The sequence below is a fragment of the Notothenia rossii genome, assembly GCF_949606895.1.
Source record: "Notothenia rossii genome assembly, chromosome: 3".
In the NCBI taxonomy this organism is placed as follows: Eukaryota; Metazoa; Chordata; class Actinopteri; order Perciformes; family Nototheniidae; genus Notothenia; species Notothenia rossii.
The window spans coordinates 34,426,450-34,447,301 of record NC_136901.1 but is presented as its reverse complement, the minus strand read 5'-3'; the positions used below and the strand labels follow the sequence as shown (position 1 = coordinate 34,447,301).

At 40.9% G+C, this 20,852-nt stretch overlaps 2 protein-coding genes across 2 annotated transcripts; one reads left to right on the top strand and one right to left on the bottom strand.

The window, feature by feature from the left end:
- The first annotated feature begins 4,584 nt into the window (after positions 1-4,584).
- LOC307033469 (uncharacterized protein) lies at positions 4,585-16,034 on the top strand. The gene is made up of 3 exons (XM_079671956.1): positions 4,585-11,225; positions 13,043-13,777; positions 14,393-16,034. The coding sequence occupies exons 1-3, from the start codon at positions 11,210-11,212 to the stop codon at positions 14,476-14,478; spliced, it is 837 nt and encodes a 278-aa protein (XP_079528082.1). The 5' UTR covers positions 4,585-11,209; the 3' UTR covers positions 14,479-16,034.
- On the bottom strand, positions 15,173-19,943 carry LOC307033468 (uncharacterized protein). Its single transcript, XM_079671955.1, has 8 exons — positions 19,583-19,943; positions 19,177-19,248; positions 19,019-19,090; positions 18,214-18,452; positions 17,357-17,420; positions 17,102-17,267; positions 16,662-16,859; positions 15,173-16,530 (listed from the first exon to the last, which is right to left on the bottom strand). Exons 1-8 carry the CDS (start codon positions 19,595-19,597, stop codon positions 16,439-16,441), a joined length of 918 nt encoding a protein of 305 aa, XP_079528081.1. The 5' UTR covers positions 19,598-19,943; the 3' UTR covers positions 15,173-16,438.
- Between the last annotated feature and the right edge of the window lie 909 nt (positions 19,944-20,852).

The following is a 20,852-nucleotide window of genomic DNA, read 5'->3' as shown; positions in this document are numbered from 1 at the left end:
CCCGGCATTTTAAAATCTAAACACCGGCCTGTGGGCTGGTGTCAGGAAAAGTGACTTGAGTATTTAGTTCAAATACGGGACTTTGCTACTTTTGATTTTTGTCGAGCTATTGTTTTCTCTGTTGTTCCAGTGCTTTGGGATTCAGTACAGTCACATCTCCTTCAGGGCCGGACAGGAAGCCACCGCCTCTTCCTGTTTAGTCTAGATTCTGATTGGTCCCTTGGCTTGAGAGCATTTATCAATTGCTAAAAAAGAGCTAAACCTGGTACTAAATAAGAGCAGAAGGGACTGAAATACAGTCAAAACAAAAGAGGAATCACTGCTGACATCTTGCGCCCTTTTTCAGCTTCCATAAATTCCCTTTTTTGGACATTATTTTGCTTTCTCAATAAGCACCATCCCTAATTAGCTACTGTTTGACATGAGTACAAACACAAGGCAGGGAAATCATTGTGATTAGAGCTATTAAAGTAGCCTTCACTTTGGGGATATAGTGACAAAAAGTCACATTTATAGCTCAAGTTTTCTGCTGAAAAAAGCTTTAATAATCACCTACTATGATTTTAAGGAATTCCCCCAGACAAAGCCTTCCTCCTGTCTGGCCTACGCATGTTATTACACTCAAACCCCACCAGTCAGTTCAGCCTGAAAGGAAATTAGCTCATCAGCAGACTGACGCAACCCTCATGCAAAGATAACTAGAGGAGAGAAAGGCAGACGCGGTGTCATTCCCTCTGCTCCACACGGCTCATTAAACATGCCTTATTAGGACATCGGTAGCCGATAGTCATGCTGCCATGATGCTGCTTTTTGTTTTCTGGTTTCTTTTGCCTGCCGCTCATGACTTCCTTCAGACACTCATGTGATGTGTGTGAAGGTCGGGTCACTTGGCCACTCATCATGGGACTTTGGCCGAGTGGGACGTGCTGTAGAAAATTAAACAATAACACTGAAGGTGCTTTTACGGTAAAGGCAGATACACAACTAGTTTCCCGATAAGGAAATATTGTGGAGCACCTTCATGTCGGTGTCCAGCTAAGTGTTTTTGGTACACTTCTCTTTCTGTAAGCTATTGGCAAATATCCCATCTGTGCTATCAATCTGCATTAAATTACCCCCTTTCACTCGCAGGGTTTTATTTATAGACATCATATTTCTATTCCGCTGATAACACCTCCAGCTTCCCTTTTTCATCCCAGGTCTGTGCATTACTAAAGATACATTCCCTATCCAGTTTTAGCCCTGAGGGCAGGTGGAAACGGAGGTCAACTGAGTTTGCAGAAAACAAAGATTTACGCATTAACCTGTTGCTATTATAAACATTACTTTGAAATAGTTTTAAAATGGAATAATATTGCTAAAAGCCTTTTGGCTGAAATTGTTAAACTGTCTTGTATACTTTTAGACAGGTGAGCACACAGATTAGCGCTTCCCGGTATAGACCTATAAAAGTTTGAAGCATAAACTTTCTAAATCCAGTTTGTTTGTTGTTGCTGATATCAGCAGCTGGCAGGAGGTTAAACTGGAGTCAGGCAGTTTCCAACGAAAAACGACACGAAAAGGCTCGATAGAAAATACAAACCAAAGGATTAAAAAGCCACAGCTGCTTTGTGAGGCTACATTTATAAGCACAGTTGAGCTAAATGCTTATGCTAGTAGTGTTTACTACAAAAATGCTATATGCTAACTTCTAGCATGTAGAATGTTCACCTTTGTAGTTTAGCATGCAAGCTATCGTTAGCTAATCAGCACTAATGATGCATTCTCGCCGATAAATGTTAATTCTCCTGTTAAACTATGTATTATTTGTTTCTCTCTTTGGCTACTTTCAGACTCTGTCAATAGATTACAGATGATTTATTTGAAATAAATGCTCTCACATTCTAAAAATACTCTTGGCATGTATCTGTTGCGTTGAAGCTTTACCTAGCCGACACCCTCTTGTGTTCCCAGACCCCAAACAGTAAACAAACAAAAGGCTGTATACGATCCACAAATTCCTGTATTTCCACAAAACCGGCAGATTGTGAAATGCACGTAGCGCATCTTAACATCAAACACACAGAAGCACATAAGCAACATCCTGAGGAAATCGCCTCTCCTCTAAAGCTTCACTGTACCGAGACATCAAAGCTCAGGCTGCAGCCACAGAATGGGATGTGTGTGTGTGAGGTTCAATTGGGATTTAAATGGCAATAACGCTCCTCCAAAGATTAAAAAAAACTCTCAGACTATAATGATTTAACACTTTATGAGGTTTTTTTTGGCATTCAACGGTACCAAATGGAGCCACCTTGCTTTTCTCTTTCTCCTTCTTCAGTAATTTACTCAGATTGGATTCCTTTGACTATAGACGAATAGCAGGAAAACCTGACTGTGAGGCCAGGCGATACAATGAACCCCCATCGATGACTTCTCCGAGTAACTGAGCCATTTCCTTCTGTGAAACCAGACGCCTGTAGTACTTGTTCTGGAAGGAGTTAGCAGGGAGTGGGTAGAGACCTGGATTTACATGACTGAATCCGGTCACTTTCGCTGGAAGAGCAGCTATAGTAACTTGATTGGATCAAACACAGAGAAGCATCGACATTAAGACTCTACTGTATTACGAGAATACCTACGTCCTGTAAATGTTGTGTTCTTCTAAACAACAGCTTTGTAATATTACCAATACATAATCAAAAGTGGGGCCAAGTCCCGCCCCTTTCCTGGGGACCACCATTGGTTCTTATCTGGGTGCAAAATGTAGTCAAATTTGAGAGACTAAGTGCAGTTAGTCCTAAAACTGTGGATAGATAAGACCTTAAAAAGACGTGATTTGAAAGAGCAGCTGAAGCTAGGCTGCCTGTGTGTTTCCTTTTGGGATATACTCACACGAGCAACAGTTATTTTACTTCTGACTGGCAGGGTAAAACCCATGAGTTTAGATAATGTGACATTTTTGCTTGAAATGTAGATAGCTAGCACGGCAAGGTTAAAGCCACGTTGGTAACATATATTTAGCTAAATAGATTTAGTTCAGGTGGTAAACATACTAATCAACTGAGGCTTTCTTGACGTACAGAACTATATTTGAAATGTACAAACATCATATACTGTATGTAAAGCAGGGCCACTTCACCTCTATATGAACTAGTGACTCCACACACTTACTGCAACTCCAGCATTTGTTACGACATCCACTGAGTCGTAGGTGTTGTTTCCTAATTTACTTTTCAAAATAACAAAACTTAATCACAGTCAAAATCAAGGCACATATCCGCCCTGGATTGACAGATAAGATGCAATGCACCCTTCTGTGTTTACTTGAACCGTTTAACCTTTAACACACTTGGACAGAAACAAACTGCTCCTCCTATCATGTTCTCTGTGTTTGAGAACAGTGTAGTCGACCCATAAATCTGCATTCCTGTTTTCGTATCTGCACACCTTATCCAGCTTCGCTTCACAGGTAGAAGCTCTGCTGAAACAGACTGTATGGGTGTCCGTGGTATTCGAGTAAACAACAACGGAAATGTATTTTCTTCCGTTATTTTCTCTTTATGTTGATTTTATTTGTTAGAACCAAAAGGATAATGGTGCTTTAACATCATATTTAGACAATTAAAATGTATCAATTACTTATTATAATTTTATTTATGTATGTTGGAACACATAATGTGGTTTGACCTTAAATCTGTTTTGTACTGAGGTCAAGTCAGAACACTAACATGCTCACAAGGGCAAGGGCTAACTTTTTAGTCGACGTAATAAAAAACATATACAGTATATGGGTATAATGTACAGTGTCTGAGTTAAGTATGTTAGCATACCTACATTTTCTATTAAGCACTAAAGTACAGTCGTTTTTGTAATGCTAGCAATGTAGTTAACAAGTGATTGACAGTACAGGTTATTATGAAATGTTGTATGCCTTGTAAGTATGACTTAGCACTGTAGGAGTCGGGAGAAGCTGATAATTTATTCCGGCAAATTACTCAGACCTACTAATTAACCTAACCAAAGTTATTGAGTCTATGTAAGTTTGCTGCTTGGCTCAGATCCACCAACGTCAGCAAGATCTCACCTCTATTAACTCCCTGAAGAAACAGGTTCAATTAACTGCTGTTTCAATGCAGATAACTCTCTTAAATCTGTTTAAGCGATCCCGAAGGATTTTGATATCAGTAAATGAGGCGTGGCCCTGTGTGAGTGTGGCCCTGTGTGAGTGTGACCCTGTGTGAGTGTGACCCTGTGTGAGTGTGGCCCTGTGTGAGTGTGGCCCTGTGTGAGTGTGGCCCTGTGTGAGTGTGACCCTGTGTGAGTGTGGCCCTGTGTGAGTGTGGCCCTGTGTGAGTGTGGCCCTGTGTGAGTGTGGCCCTGTGTGAGTGTGGCCCTGTGTGAGTGTGACCCTGTGTGAGTGTGGCCCTGTGTGAGTGTGGCCCTGTGTGAGTGTGGCCCTGTGTGAGTGTGGCCCTGTGTGAGTGTGACCCTGTGTGAGTGTGGCCCTGTGTGAGTGTGGCCCTGTGTGAGTGTGGCCCTGTGTGAGTGTTACCCTGTGTGAGTGTGGCAGGGTGCAATCTTACCTTTGAAGCAGGAGAGATGTCTTTTAAGTTGTCCCAAACCAAAAGGTGGGATCAGTTTATTTGAAGAAAAATAGGTCCAAACTTATACAGGGTTTTTACCTTCTCTCTCTTTACAACATTATAATCATACTAAACATATCATGCTGGGGTCATTTTCTAATCTAAAACCTTAATTCATAGTTCACCCATTAAAGTCTTCCGACAAAATCCAAAAAGAATTTCCTTGTGGTGGCGAAGGTTCTCTAATTAGTTCTAAAACCCTGACACATTTAAGAATGGTAGGTTTAAGAATTCCAACACATTTAAGAATGATTGGTTTAAGAATTCCAACACATTTAAGAATGATTGGTTTAAGAATTCCAACACATTTAAGAATGGTAGGTTTAAGAATTCCAACACATTTAAGAATGGTAGGTTTAAGAATTCCAACACATTTAAGAATGATTGGTTTAAGAATTCCAACACATTTAAGAATGATTGGTTTAAGAATTCCAACACATTTAAGAATGATTGGTTTAAGAATTCCAACACATTTAAGAATGGTAGGTTTAAGAATTCCAACACATTTAAGAATTATTGGTTTAAAGAGCCTGTACAGCATCCCAACAACTGTTGTGCAATGAAATATTGAGCTACTAGTCATCTCGAACCGTCAGTTTAAAAAAGAAGGTGCGATACCGTTCCGATAAATATCAATAATTTCGAACATCGCGGGGAAGTTCCTTCGACTAATTTGGAAGTTTTGGGGGAAGCCGGAAGTGACGTCAATGCGGGAATGCTTCACTGTGCGGCGAGAGAGCCAAACACAGACAAAGTGTGTTGTCATGCGTAGAAATGGTGAATTACTGAGTTTAGGCACGTTAATAACGTTTTAATGAAGTTGACTACACTATATCCATATTTGTCAGTGCTTTCATGTCAATTCGGTGAACATAAACATAAACGATCATGGTGAAGATGATGATTACATTAGGATTAAAAATTGGTAGTGAGAGCTGCTGAATTTCCTCCCGTAGGATGTGATATAAAAACAAATCGATTATTTTTGTAGTTGTAAACTCAAGTGGATGAAACTACATTTATTAGTGCTTTCATGTCAATTCGGCGAACATATGATACATTAAATGATCGTGAGGATGATGATTTAAAAATCGTTTGTTTGAGCCGGTCTGCATTTCCTGATGAGAAAAAAAACCGATGCTTTTTGTAGTTGTAGTACACCAACATGGATTAAACGTGTGTTTTTTTTTACCACAATATTGGGGAAATTAATGGATAAAATGCACAGATTATTATTATTATTCCCACTCCGATCGGGACACTAGGTCCACCGTTTCCCCGCAGCGAGGCTCCCCCCGAATCCCGATGGGCCGGTAACGAAGTGGGCCGGTCGGATAAGTCACTAGCACATCCCCCACTCCCCCCGTTGACAAATTTACTAGCGGTACCGAAGTGGGCCGGTCGAGAGTCCCGGGCTGATTTTTAGTCCCAGTCCACCACTGGCTACATGACCGTATGATCGCCCATATTGACGCACCTAATTCCTAAACTTCTAACAGATACAACATAAACCGATCCTTCAGCCTCATATGAGCTCTCAGACACGTTTAAAATTAAACTGTCATCGCTGTCTGAGCTTGCTGCTGTGTGCGCCATCGTGGGTTAACATGCAGATCCTGGGATCCTGAACGGTGCAGCTGGAGCGCTGTGCCCGCAATGACGTCACACATAATTTGGCGGGACTTGAAGAATCCCCGAGAAGATCCAGAAAATGGTCAACATTGAAGGGCAGATTAATGGTTATCAAAGTACAAATATCCAAAATCAGTTCAGTAACGATTTTTAAGGGGACAATATTTAGTCAAATTGATGGGTTTGGATGATGGGGGAAACTCGTGTCACAGGCTCTTTAAGAATTCCAACACATTTAAGAATAATTGGTTTAAGAATCCCGTTCAAAACTTTCATCCAAACCATTCCCTCAGCATTCAATACACAGAGATTTAAGCAATAGTTACCAAGTTTGAGAGAACCTTACCGAGAGCAAAAACCCAGTTCTGAGGGACAGAGCTTTTACCGGGAGAGAGTATACCAGGGGCCATATTCTATGGCTATGACATTTTGGGGCCTCTGTCTTTTTCTCCGTAAGTCAGGAGCCCCCCTCCCTGTGTACTGCTGTGAGGGAAGAGGGGAAGAAACTGTCTCTCCCCTTATCAGTGACACCCATAAACCATTATAGGCCTTACACACTCAACTTAACAAACCACTTGTGTTTTGTTTATACTGTAGATATAGAATATATAAGAATATAATTGATTATATTTGATTATAACTAACTTTTGTTTTAATGATTCAACCTGATATGGAGATCTCAACACCCTCTTTTTAAAACGCAAAGTTATCAAAACAGCAACAGATAAAATTGTAAACATACATGCATATTCAAAAACCATCAAGAAGCATTCTCATTATGGGTTTATACAAGAATATATATTTGATTTATTATTAACTTTCGTTTTAAGTATTCACTTGATATGGAGATCTCAACAGCACTCATAGCACTGGTTGTAATGGTGCCAGGGACAGATTGTGTTGTGGTTCTTAGCTCCAGTATAACTAGAACAAGTCTTCACTGTTTACAAGCCTATAGCTGTAGGTTTGCATCAATAAATGCCAATCATATTTGATTTACAGAGGTTTAGAAAAAGGGAACTGGGCATAGAACATCTCTACAACGGATGGGAGTGAGCTTACAGTACATTGTGTCAATTTACTTCCTTAATTTGTTCGCCCTGCTTCCAACAATAGCAGTGTTACATCCCTGTTCAAATGTTCCACTATGGCAACCTCAACAGAGGTCAAAACCCTGTGAAAATATGAGTTAAACAGATAACTTAGTCAACCTTAGTGGGTTTTTATAGATAATCTCATCAACAAATGCTCCACTTTCTCCCTGGCTGCCAATCTCTCCTGTTTGGTTAAAGGTCCAATCTGTGATATTTCCCTCTAAATCCCCAAATGTCCTCTCAGTTCAAAAGTCCATTGAAGGAGCTGTTGTGTCATGAGGTGTTGCTCTCATGAACCTACTATTTCCCATCACCCTGCTCATTGCTGCAGTCAGAGATTGTCTTTGTTTCCCCACAATGACTTGCAACAACCTCTTGAGACTTGGCTGGTTTCAGTCACAAGTAGCTGTGAAGGCATTTGAATTAATGGCTGCCAATTAGTTTCTGAACAATTGGGTGTGTCTGTAATAGAGCCCATTATCTTAACAGAACTCTGATTAGGAGAGATTGACATTAGAAATTGGTGTTTTTTTTCTCTCAAATAATTCAGATTTTTCTGCTCAAAGAATATAATCAATCAATTTTTTTGTTATATTAAAAACAATTGCTCCAAATGGTTATGATACAATGCAGAAGTTTTAAGCAGGACAGACTAGTTTAAATGTTGATTTCCCGATCGTGGTAGATGAAAACTCAAGGGTTCCATGATACTAAATATTGTATTGATAAAACAAGTGGTACTAACCACCATAAAAGTCATTTCCATTAGGACACCTCTTATAATATAATATATAAATATCTCACTCAAAATGTGGTGTTTATCCAGTAGATATTGATATTGTAGCATAATTTAACCATGTATATATTGGTTATATAGTGTTCACTCACTGAGTTTAGCGTGTTAGCATGATCAAACCTACCTATCACTTAAAGCTCATGGAAATGTGCTTTCTGATCATGCTAGCCACCTAGGCCAAACATGTATTATAAGTTGTTGATATTTCACTGAAAAAGGGAAAAGTTTCTATCTAAAAAGTAGTTGCTAATTAGCTTCAATCTAAATGTTGGTGCAGGAGAAGTACAGGGAATCATTAAAGTAAGTAGGGTTTATCCTCTGGGAACCATCCACGTCTACAAAATGTCCAACCAATATTTCCAGAGTATCTTTTTTGCATACAATATTTCTTATCCAATACAGCCTAAACACAAAGTACATTTGTGTTTTCTTAAATAAACAGTAAGTGTTTTAGTGCAGGGTTAAACCTGTAAAGTCTGCACTTCTTAAGACAGGGGTGTCCAAACTACGGCCCAGGGGCCAAAAGCGGCCATTTTGAAACGGCCCTTAGCTAATTCAAAAAGTATAATGAAATATGCCCCAAAAATTCACTTGTGCTTATCATATATTGTACTTCTTGAATATATATGTACAAATATATTACACCGTATTGATGTCTTAATAAGCCCACTTTTCACATAAATTCTGTAAATTAAAGTTGGAAAAATGTTTAAACAAATCTCAGTTGATTAAAAAAAGCCAAATAACTTATTTACATACCAACCTTGAAATCTACCCTTCATGTTTCCTCTTTTTATAAGCAATCTGATCATTCTGTTTTAAGGAATGAGCTGTGGGACGAATAAAGGTATTCTGATTCTGATTATAACTAAATAAAGTAAACCCTCTGGAGAGCTGGAATTTAGGCTGTTGTGTTTCTTAAAGCATTTTCAAGTATCAAACATCATACATTTGATTGATTTAGCTAACTTATTCTTAACTTATGAGGCAATATAGCTCTCCTCTATACCCTTCGTATTTTCTTTCTGTATGTGGCCCTCTTTGAAAAAAGTTTGGACACCCCTGTCTTAAGAGCTGCAGCTACACGCCTGCGTATGCTACAGTTTGGATGCTGACTCGCTGTTGTTGTGGGACACGTCAGGAGGGTGGGAGACTGATGTCTGAGATGGTCCATTATGTCACCGGGGCCCCAAGAACAGTTACAGTGTTTCCCGCTAGGCTCTGAGGCGAGTGTGACGTTCAGAACTTAACTGCTTTTGGGCCAAACCCAGGAGAAACAGGGGCCCTACTGTTTCTCCACATCAGGCACACCCAGCCACACACACTTAGACGCATACACACATGGAACAGTTCAGACTTTTCCCTCTGCCACTGTTCAAAATGCCCCCAGAATAAACACTATGAGCAGATCTGAACCAGGGAGGCCAGCGATCCCCATTAGAGAGGGGCTCTGACGCAATGTGGAAGTAATGAAAGGTAGTGGGTTTCAGATGTTTCCTCAAGCCTTGTTTTCTACTTGTAGCAGGTAATGTGAAACTTTCAGTTGGTGGAGCATAGCGTCATGGGCTTGTGAAAAGATGACGACTCTTATATTGTCATAAAAAATCTACATTTTAATCGTTTTGATTAGTTATGTTAATGCGAAATTATCCTCTCTACTACTCATATCATGGGTCACACAAAAAATGTGGATGACAGCTTTGGGAACATTTCTGATGCTTTATTTGAGTAAATAATTATCCAAAAGGTTAATTGATAATAGAAAAATAGCTGTCTATTGACCCTCTACTCTCATTTTAGAACCTTAACCCTAACCCCAAGGTAAATATCCAATCATGTTTTGTACGTATACAAAATAATACCATATTGGAGACCCAATGTATTGTCAAATATTATATATCAATCCCACAGATCTTTCAGGCTGAATATTTTGGGGTCATTTTGTATTAGAAGTTGTGCAACAAATATATTTATATTTTAAGGAACAATGATAGCCATAGAATCTTGAATATTTCACTCAGTATAAACGTCATATTCTTCTCAATAAAGAGCAGATACAACACAGTGTAAAATGAGTTGACATAACCCCTACTTCAGGTGACATACACTCAGTGTTAGAAAAAGTATTCAGATTATTTATTTGAGTAAAAGTACTGATACCACACTGCAAAAATACCCAATTTCAAGTAAAGTACTGTTTTGAGAATGGTGCCATAACTGAGTAAATGTACTCATGGCAGCAAAAAACAAAATACATTTAAAAATGTGAAAGCAAAGGCAACACCTCTTCACATTTAAAGAGCTTAAACTGTAAAATACGTTTTTATTTACTCAAATACAATGTTGAATGCTGTAATTTATACCAAATGATCATATTTTAAAAGTATTTAGTGTCAAAATATGAATTTATATAATAACTAGTAAATATATATGTACAATTAATTTAGTGGAGTAAAACCTACAAGATTGGCTTCCAAAATGTAGTAGAGTAGAAGTATAAAGTAGTATAAAATGTGTACTTGAGTAAATGTACTCAACTATAAGGGGGCATGTACATGAAGGAGGTATGCCATACATCTTCTTTTGAAACACCCACGCCAGTAAGTGTTAACTGTTATCCACCTTATCATGTACTGTAAATCCCTTTTCTATTGTAAATCATCCCTCCTTTCCCCCCTCAGAACAACCAGCCTCCTCTGCTCTAACCTGGCTCTGACACCAGCGCTCGTCCGTGTGTGACGAGCCCGCGCCTACACTGTTTTAAAAACCGTTGTCGCGCGAGCTCTCACATTCACTCAACTCACCGCGAGCAGAGAAAGGAGAGCATGATCCAGCCTGCACATAAACTGTCTCATTTAAACATATATTTACGCAAGACGAACACTGAACTCACGGGACAACAGAAACCGACTCGGTTAATCGATTATTTCTTTCAACAATAAGGACTTTTCAAGCTGGTTTTGCGTAAAAGCGTGCAGGATAGCACACTTCCACCTGCCCAGTGTTTCAAAAACATCACAGAACTCCGAGGTTCACCTGAGACGCTAAAGGACATCGTTTGCATGAAACTGTGGCCAGGTAAGATACATTTTTTAAAAGTTTTTAAATCGACTTTTTCATACGTAAAGGTAAAATGCATTCAGAAATGTAACAGCTTTTTGACAGTTTGGCTGTTATCTTACACCGGGGTTCGCCAAACCACATTAAAAAATCAGCCAATTTAAAGTTATCTCGCCTATTTCTGCAACTATACAGCAGAGTATATCTTGTTTATTAGATGTAGGTAATCAGTAGGCTCTTTTGGTTAATTCGGCATACAAAGAAGGAGAAAATGACCAGAAAAAAAAGTTTGGAGAAATAGTTTGCCATTGCTTAATCAGTTGTATTTTGGATTGGGTTTACCTTAATTCCTTGTTGGTTGCTTTGTTTCATCTGAATAATCTTAATCACAATACCTTTTATAAATCCCACAGTGGGGACATTTACTCTCACAGCAAAAGTAAGGAGGCAAAACATTTAATATAAGTATGCATAAAACATTAGAGATGGAAATTACACTAATTAAAATTTACAAAGGTGGACAACAATAGGTAGAGTAACAGTATTATAGCTAAAATAAGTGTAGCATGGAAAAGTAATGTGATAGCAATACATACATAAATTCTATCTTGTGTGTTGATGCAAAATTACACAAAAAATGTATACTTAAAATGACCTCTTTATGGAAATGTATTAAGTATATTTATGTATACATTATTTAGAATATAGTTTGGAGCAAGAATCTCTACATGAGTTTTGGTTACAGAATAAATGAATAAATATTCACCCACAGGATGGGCTGTGGATGTGACAGCTCTCTGCACGTCAGATTGAAGTAAAGTTGTTTATTCAGATCATGTAGACAAGTATTTTCAGGCACATGACGTGTTTTAACTTTATCTTGTACTCTTTTGGTTATTGAGCACAGGGAAAACCAGTGTTGTCGTTGTAAAGCAGTCTTGCGTAAATGCAAAACAGCCAGCTATCTGTCTGTGAGTTTCCAGGTGAAAGTTGTGTACAGCCCACACGCGTAGCTGCATGTGTGCATGCCCTGGGTCTGGGTGAGACTTTAGGTCAACTTGCGTCCCTTTTTGCAATGTGACATACTCACAAAAGCATGCCATTGTTTATAGGAGAAATATTTTGGGTGGGGGGGGGGGAGAATGCAAAGCGGTTTCCTGCTCAAGGGGTCGCTTAACAATGGTCACCACCTTGGAACAGTTGGTGGTTTTCACTGCAAGTCACTTCTGAAGAGCTAGGATGTTGAAAGAATGGCCAAGAAAAGAGAAAGGGGAACAAATAACGTTTTGACACAATAGAGAACATGCAGTTCTGTGGGTGAGTAGGATGGGAGACAATGGGAGGCCAGAAGTGGACATTGTATAAGGCTCAAAAAGGCAAGGTCAAAGAATTTGAGAAGTCGTCCAGTAACTAATAACATAGTGATATGAGTGTATGTAATGCTCGGCACAGGGTTGAGTTTAAACACAGCTATGCACCTGTGATTACCTGCGTGTCACTTTGTGTAACCTTCAATTTATTTGGGCATGTGTCCAGTTCAGTGTGTGTCTTCACAGCTGTGAGGACAAACCTGAGTGTAAATATTTAATGGCTGGAGTCTGTGGTGAGTTCCTCCGCGTCACATTCGCAACTGATCCTGTTAGGTGGCCTTTTGTTCTTCCATGCCGCTGCGGTACAAGCTGTGCTGACTGCGTGTTTAGTTTTCCACATCAAGGCTTGGAACGTATGTAAAAGATAACACTCAATGTCAAAACAAACCATCTCCAGGATGCACCCGATCCCCATCAACTTCTTGATAAATAATGTGCTCACTGTCTTTCTCTGCCTCATTTCAGATCAAAGCAGTGGATGCAACTACGCTCCATTCGTAGAAGAAAGGTGGAAGAGTGGGAGCGGCTCTAAAGAGGACCAGCTGACCTCTGGCGATCACACCTCAGCCAACATTTCCCCCAAATCCAGCCTGAAGCGCACCATGTCGCTCGGCACGTTTCAGCTCATGCAGACCCTCAAGAACTCTCCGGCTGCGCTACGTCGCCGCTTTCGCCGCGACCGCACAGAGTCTCTATCCCACGGTGACCCTCTCTTTAAGGTCCACTACCTGGGCACGGAGAAGATCTTCTCTCTGGACCGAGAGCAGGCCCAGGACGCTATTAGCCACCTGCTGGAAGGTGTTTCAAACAGGAAGAAGCTCAGCAAAGACCACGCCCTGGTGGTGCGGCCGAGATACGTGGAGGTCAAGGAGCTTAGTACAGGTCGGCAGCTGACGAAGACGTACCTGCAAGACATCGCGTACTGTGCGGCGGACGCGAACCTGCCCAATGTCTTCCTGTACATCTGCAAGCACCAGGGGCAGCAGCTGCAGTGCCGGGTGTTCTGGTGCAGCCGGGCGGAGAGGGCGCGGGACATGACGGCGTGTCTGGCGCATTCTTTCCAACGAGCGCTGAGCGACTTCCAGCAGGAGGGGTCGGCCGCGCTGCAGCCCGGAGAGGGGAAGGGGAAACTGGAAGAGGAGTCGGTGAACTCCCCCGCCAACACCAAGAGCTGCACGCTACCTGCCAGTCTGGGAAAAGGTGAGACTGAAACACTAATTTAAAAAATATATATATTTTCATAATGGGATTTTAGGGTAGCTTCTAGACTAGTTGCTGTTTAAACGTGTTAGTGCTGCTTCTGGTGTTTTTCAGTTCGATTTTTGAAGACCTTTTTCATTCAGTTAAGCTTTAGGCCACATCTTCCTAGCCCACCTAGATTCGTTTACTTCTTACAACTTTTAAATGCTGTATTTCTCCCTTAAATTTTTTTAAACATATGTCAAATGCTGATCCATTATGTATTTACTCCATCTCGGCTTTGTTAGCCATACGAGTGGTAATCAAAAAGCCCTATTTTAATGGTGTTTGATTAAAGAACCTTTTCCTGGTTATTTGTCTTTATCATTCTTGCTCTCCAAGTTTTTTGGAAAGATAAGATTCCCAATGCAGCACATTTTTGTGACAACCACACAAAGGCTGACGTACAGTACGTAACAGTACATGTAAAACCTTGACTATGACACTTTAAAGCCAAGGTTAACACACTATTGAGGCTTCTTGGATGTTCATAAGTAACATTTATACAACAGAGTTTAATTTGCAGCTGCTAAGCTAACACCACTGACTCATCCCTCTCTGTCTGTTTCTTTTCAGTTCGATGGAAGAAGAGGGGCTCTGTGTCTCGCAGCCCCCTCAGAGCCATCACGAGAAGAGGGTCTGCCTCTGACAGTTGGAACTGAACCCACACTTTTTACCCTTACGTAAAAAAATGGGACCACATTTACCTGACAACAACCTCAAGGACAACCGCACTGACGGGAGCGATTGCAAGACAGAAGGGAGGACAAAGGGGTTAAGAGTGGGAAGAGGGGAAAGTCCATATTTGGATGAAGGAGGAAAGGATGTTGCCATAACCAGTGAGCGTACGGACTTGGAGGTTTTTCGACGCAGCAAAGTCGTCTGTTGACTTTTGCAAGAATGGCGTCCAATGTAGCACAAAAAGCTGTTGACGAACGCCTTTGTTCAGCTGTCAACAGCTTTGTGAGGACTTGTGACTGGCTGCAAGCCATTTAGGGAGCAGACTGCTTCATTTCCGGGCCTCTGTTTTTCAAAAGGCTTGTTTGTTTTTGAAGAGTCTACTTGATGCTGTAGCCGCCAAAGAGTTTGATCTGTCGGAAAAAGAGACTTTTGGCCACACTGACGACCAAAAACTGGAAAAAGACGACGAGAGCTTTCGTTGAAGGCAGATTTTTATTTATGAAATTTGTGACCGGTCATGATTTTTTTTTATTATTCTTTTAACCATGTGGCACTGGCAGGTTTCTCATCTTTGTATTTTATTCGGATGAACAAAACACCCTTTTTTAATTTACATTATCAGAGTTTCGGACAAGGGTATATAGATGTCAGAGGGAAAACACAGGCGTACAAGTGTAGAGTAAAGATCATTTATGGTTTGAAATGTTGTTCCTTAGTACTTTCATTAGAATTAGACATCCAAACAGATCAAATGTAATCATTTCCAACTGCTTTTTCGTCAGTAACTTGGAAAACATAGACCCCAGTGTAAGCTTTAGGGTCAACAAATCCTACCTTTTACAGCAGCATCCTTCCAAAAAAAACAAAAACAGATCCTAACCGTCCACTGCGCTGAATTATGTTCATTCATGTGGGAAAACACACACTCAGCCATGACTTGCGGGTTTGTGTGTGTGCGGACACTGGGAACGCTGTGTTCCCATCTGGAGCCTCGGTGTGGAATGCCCGGCCGTGCACCTGCATTCCACACGTGGAGGAAATTGGAGAAACGTCTAACCATGACTTTGCATATCGAGCAGCCTCGTCACAATGTGCCGTTTTACGCCGAGTCGTTCTCATTACCGAAGCCATAAAAGGGGGCCCCTGCCTGCTTAATTAAAAGTGACGGTTATAGACATTGATATGTACAGTATTGCGTAACGGCCTCTCATGAAGGTGATAAGTGTCTTACGGTTTACAAATGAGAGATTTAAGGATTAGTGGTACACCCTGAGGCTACCATTTTTTGTGTTTTCTGACCAAAACTAAGCTCGGTGTTTTTGACTGATGTACCACAAAGTTTTAATCGGGTTATTTTAACATTTTGTACTTATGATGTATCTTTTTATTTACAAAATGCGCAACCCCCTCCTATCTCACAGAAAGGGGTTAAAGTGCCTGTTTCAAGGCGTATTTTTATCAGTGTACTGTTTTTATGTCATTGTACATATTTAATCAAATATGTACTTTATGGAATATTAAAACTTTTTATACAACACTCGTTCGTCTGTACATGTTTTCATACAGCTGTGATGAATGTTTAACCAGTTTTAACTTCTGCAGCTTTGACCCTGATAAATATGTCTGTTTTGCTCCTTTTTAAAATGTTATGTTTGGCCTGGGAGAGCAGGGCAAGACATCCAGAGAGGTCCTGGGATGTTTAATCTCAGTCATGTGACACAGTTCCCAGGGTTATTTCACCTCAAAGATACATGTGACTACCTTCTAACTGAGCACAGATACAACTGGAGTGTGTTGCCTTGAAAGAAATTAGAGAAACACAAACAATGAGCTAAATACAGACCCTTTTGAAGAGATTTCACACAGATAAACCCTATGCTGTATTTGTCTCTACTATAAGTCAGTTAAAGTGCACCAATGATATCTCACTTAAGATTAAAGTCACTCCTCTCCAGAAGAGCCCTCTCTTTGTCGCTGTAACTCCAGCAGGGATTGGACGTGAAGACGCCTCAAAGGCTTCACCTCTTCCACCACTGAAAGGAGAAAACGATCATCAAAATCAAGCGTTCCATCCCTTCGTAATGTAGCTAAACAGCATCACCTGCTGGCTAGAATTATAAAAGTAAATTCAAATGTCTCTCTTAGTCTTTCCAGAAGCTTGTACCTTTGTCATAGTGCAACTCGTCCCGGTTACCGTAAACCACATACGTATCCAGGAAGTTAAGGAGAGCGCCAGTGACCAGGAAGCGGTCGGGGAAGGGAAGGTTTTGGATGTAGCGCATGTCCAGAGCGAAGGGGTTGGAGGGAGAGGGGACGGTGCACAGACACACAAGCTCACTGATGACATCCCACACGCGAATACCTGTGAAAAAACAACAGAAAACACATTTTTTAAATTGTAATCCATTTATAGAGCAGAGATTTAATAGTCTTTCATCACCTGGAGCTTTTTCCACAACACTAATCCATACCAAACAGTAGTCTTGAGGTTGAGCTAAGACATCTGCGTCTGATTTAGCTCATGGAAAAACTTGTAATTATTGAATCTGTGCGGTTAAACAATAGCTCTCTCTCGTGTTTGGATTCCTCACATTGTTTCCATACCTCGCGTCTGCCAGTCTGAGATGGACTTGAGTTTCATGGGCGTGTCTTTGACCATGGAGTCGGTGCCCCCGATGTTGACCAGGCGCTCGTGATTGGAGCGGATCCAGGCGTAGGGCCGTCCGTACTTTACGTAGCCGGCCAGTAGGAACAGAGTGCAGTTCACCTCCTGTTGGGGGGGGAGGGGGGGAGTCAAAGCCATCAGACTTTAGAGAGGGTTAGTGGGTGGAAAAGTAAAAGAGCAGCTGAAGCACTCACAGGAACCGCTATCTCTCTCTCACTGGGGGAGGCTGGGAGGAGATGCTCCTCACTGCAAGGCTCCCTGAGGACAGAGACATTTCAACCAATTATTAGTATAAGGAGAGATGATCATGTGATATAAAAATATATGTAAATAAAGATTTTTTTTCACCATTGTTTTTGCTCGACCGGCCCTTTAAACATTAATCGATTGACAAAATGATACATTTTCTGCCGTTTACCAGATGATTTTTAACGATTGGAGGCAAATTCCTACAAAATGGAGCCATTCTTCTTGCCGTGAACTGTGACCAAATTGTTAGCCACATAAAAACTGTGTCACTATTTTCATTTTACAATAAACATAAAAACAATTATGCCTCAGATAACCATGTAGTCATCATTACAAACTCACCAGTTCACCATGGCCTTTGACCCCTAACCCATCACACCATGGCCTTTGACCCCTAACCCATCACACCATGGCCTTTGACCCCTAACCCATCACTCCATGGCCTTTGACCCCTAACCCATCACACCATGGGCCCCCTAACCCATCACACCATGGCCTTTGACCCCTAACCCATCACAGTCCCCATGCTTCCACTCCTACTGCTATTTATTTAATTTGTTACTTTATTATTTGCCCCTGTTGTTTGTTTGTTTTTTCACTATGTAAAGCGGCCTTGGGTCCCTTGAAAGGCGCTATTCAAATGTAATAAATTATTAGTATTATTATTCTTATGTAAATGACTGTATATCTTAACATATTGTTTGCTTTGTTTACACACAAAATGATACACCAAAAGATGTCAGTAAAATGCTACCACATACACTGATTACATATTTCTATTTCCAGGCGTGTAATCAATCACCTGACAGTCTGTGGCTGCGTCTTGGTGTGTGTGTGTGACGGAGGCTCTCGGGGGCCCGGAGGCTCTCGGGGGCCCGGAGGCTCTCGGGGGCCCGGAGGCTCCTCTCCAGGCAGGGGAGAGCTGCCTCGACTGCCCAGGCTGGGGGAGCTGCTGCTGGGGGAGACATCGCTGCTGTTACAGCTGCTGATGGAGGAGAGGGAGGAGGCTCTGGAGACCACGAAGCCTGGGGACCGAAAACCCTGCAGGACGGGACAGGTAGGGGGACAGGACACGGTTATAACTGCAGTCCCTAATGATGATGATGATTAATACATGAGGTCGATATATTTATTTGGGATATGAGACGATAAGATCCTGGGAACAGACATAGAAGTTTATGGTCTTTGCTGTTATAAATATATTTTGTTTTTAATCTATGTAGTTGTTAGTGTGACCTCTGTGGCCATTTTGTCTATTTTCATTTAGTTTGGTTCACTTTGTGGTCATTTCGTTCCTCTTTGTAATAATGTGTTGGTCTCTGTAATTGAGTTTGTCTTTTTGCAGGCTGTTTTGCTGCCATTTCTAGTGGTTTTGTGTCTCTTCGTGGTCATTATCGGTGTCTTTCTAGTTGTTTTGCCCCTTGTCATGGTCATTTTGAGTCTCTTTGTGGCACTTTGTGTCTCCTTGCAGCTGTGTTGGTCTCTTTATAGTCTTATTACTTTTCTAGGTGGTCATTTTGGCTCTCTATGTGGTTAGTCTCTTTGAGTGAAATTATGTAGTGGATCCATGGCTGTAGGCCTACTGTGTGGATTCTACAAAAACAAACCAGATCCTCGTTAATGACGGTCAGCAGCAGCTCCTCTTTCCCTCTGAGCCAAGGCTGGAAGTATTTAAATCCCTGCAACACAAACACACATGTTATTTGCAAAAGCAAAGAAGTCTGATCATGTTTACTCATCTCTGCATGCATGTGCACTCACTCACCTGTAAAGACCCGAGTAAGGCCAGGTCATTCAGAAAGTGCTGCAGCTTCCTCCTCTGCTCCCTCTCTCGTTTCTATTGATGTGGAAAATGCAGATATCATATTAAAGTTATTAACAATAAGGATTACATTGACCTTAACTCTGACCTAAAATTCTCCCATCATCCCTCTCCCTGAATAGTATCCTAGCAACACATGCAGGCAGCACCTATGGCAGCACACCTTCAGCATCCTGTATCGACAGTAAAGACTTCACTCGTTATAATAAACGATGATCAATAGGGATGAATGCATTAATATTAAAGTATGACGTGACATTGCATGCAACCAACTGTATGCACTCGATTCGATTTTAATATAATCTCTCAATTCCGACATTACATTTGGTAAAATATGAAGGAAACTCACACTGCTGCTGCTCATCTTGCACCAAACTGCATACAACGTCGTCTTCTTCCGGTGCGACCATGGCGTTTTTATATGCAAACATTTAAACCTTACATTATGCTGATTATAAGGGTTTATGTCCCTGCTTAGCTGCTACGGTTGTACACAGACAGAAAGGTTGTGTCTCCTCGGGTGTTTCCTTCTCGATGCTCGCTGTCGCAGAGTGAAGTTGGTTTGGTGTTGGGCATGGTACGCCCCTAGCGGCCATTATGGAGTACTACCGTTCAATTCTGGAGAATGTGTAAATAATGCTATAAACATGTTAATTCTGTATGGTTTACAATTTATTGGACTAAATTAGTCTATTTTTGGGCCCCAGAGTCATAGGTCATAGGTCTAACTGCATATATTTTCTAAAGTATAGTATATTTATTATTTAAAGCATGGTTTGACAATTCTTTGAAAAAGTCTACACTATAGCCTTGTCCATCATTCATGTTTCTGTTCATGCAGTATATGCCATGCCCGTAATTCATTTAAACAAATAAAATGTATCTAAAAGCATTATAAAACAGCAAAAAGAACGAGTGACCCCTCCCTGGTGTAATTTCACAGAATGCCCAATTTATTAAATTGACCAATTTGAACAATAATCTCACTCTAAATTGAATTGAAAAATTGCAGGTCCTACATAAAGTAAGCATAGCCTAGGTGTTATTAATAGACATATTTTTCTTTTACTTTGGACAAATCCAGGCTGCCTGAGTTGAAGATTGTTGCACATCTGACTGTAGGTACACTGAACAAAAATATAAACACAACACTTTTGTTTTTACTCCCATTTTTCATGAGATGAACTCAAAGATCTAAAACATTTTCTACATACACAAAATAACCATTTCTCTCAAATATTGTTCACAAATCTGAAAACATCTGTGATAGTGAGCACTTCTCCTTTGCCGAAATAATCCATCCCACCTCACAGGTGTGGCATATCAAGATGCTGATTAGACAGCATGATTATTGCACAGGTGTGCCTTAGGCTGGCCACAATAAAAGGCCACTCTGAAACGTGCAGTTTTGCTTTATTGGGGGGGTTTGGGGGGTCCGAAAACCAGTCAGTATCTGGTGTTAGGGTTAGGGTTAGGGTAATGTTGTGAATCGAGTGGCCCATGGTGGTGGTGGGGTTATGGTATGGGCAGGCGTATGTTATGGACGATGAACACAGGCCACTCGATTCACAACATTACCCTAACCCTAACCCTAATCCTAACCCTCACACCAGATACTG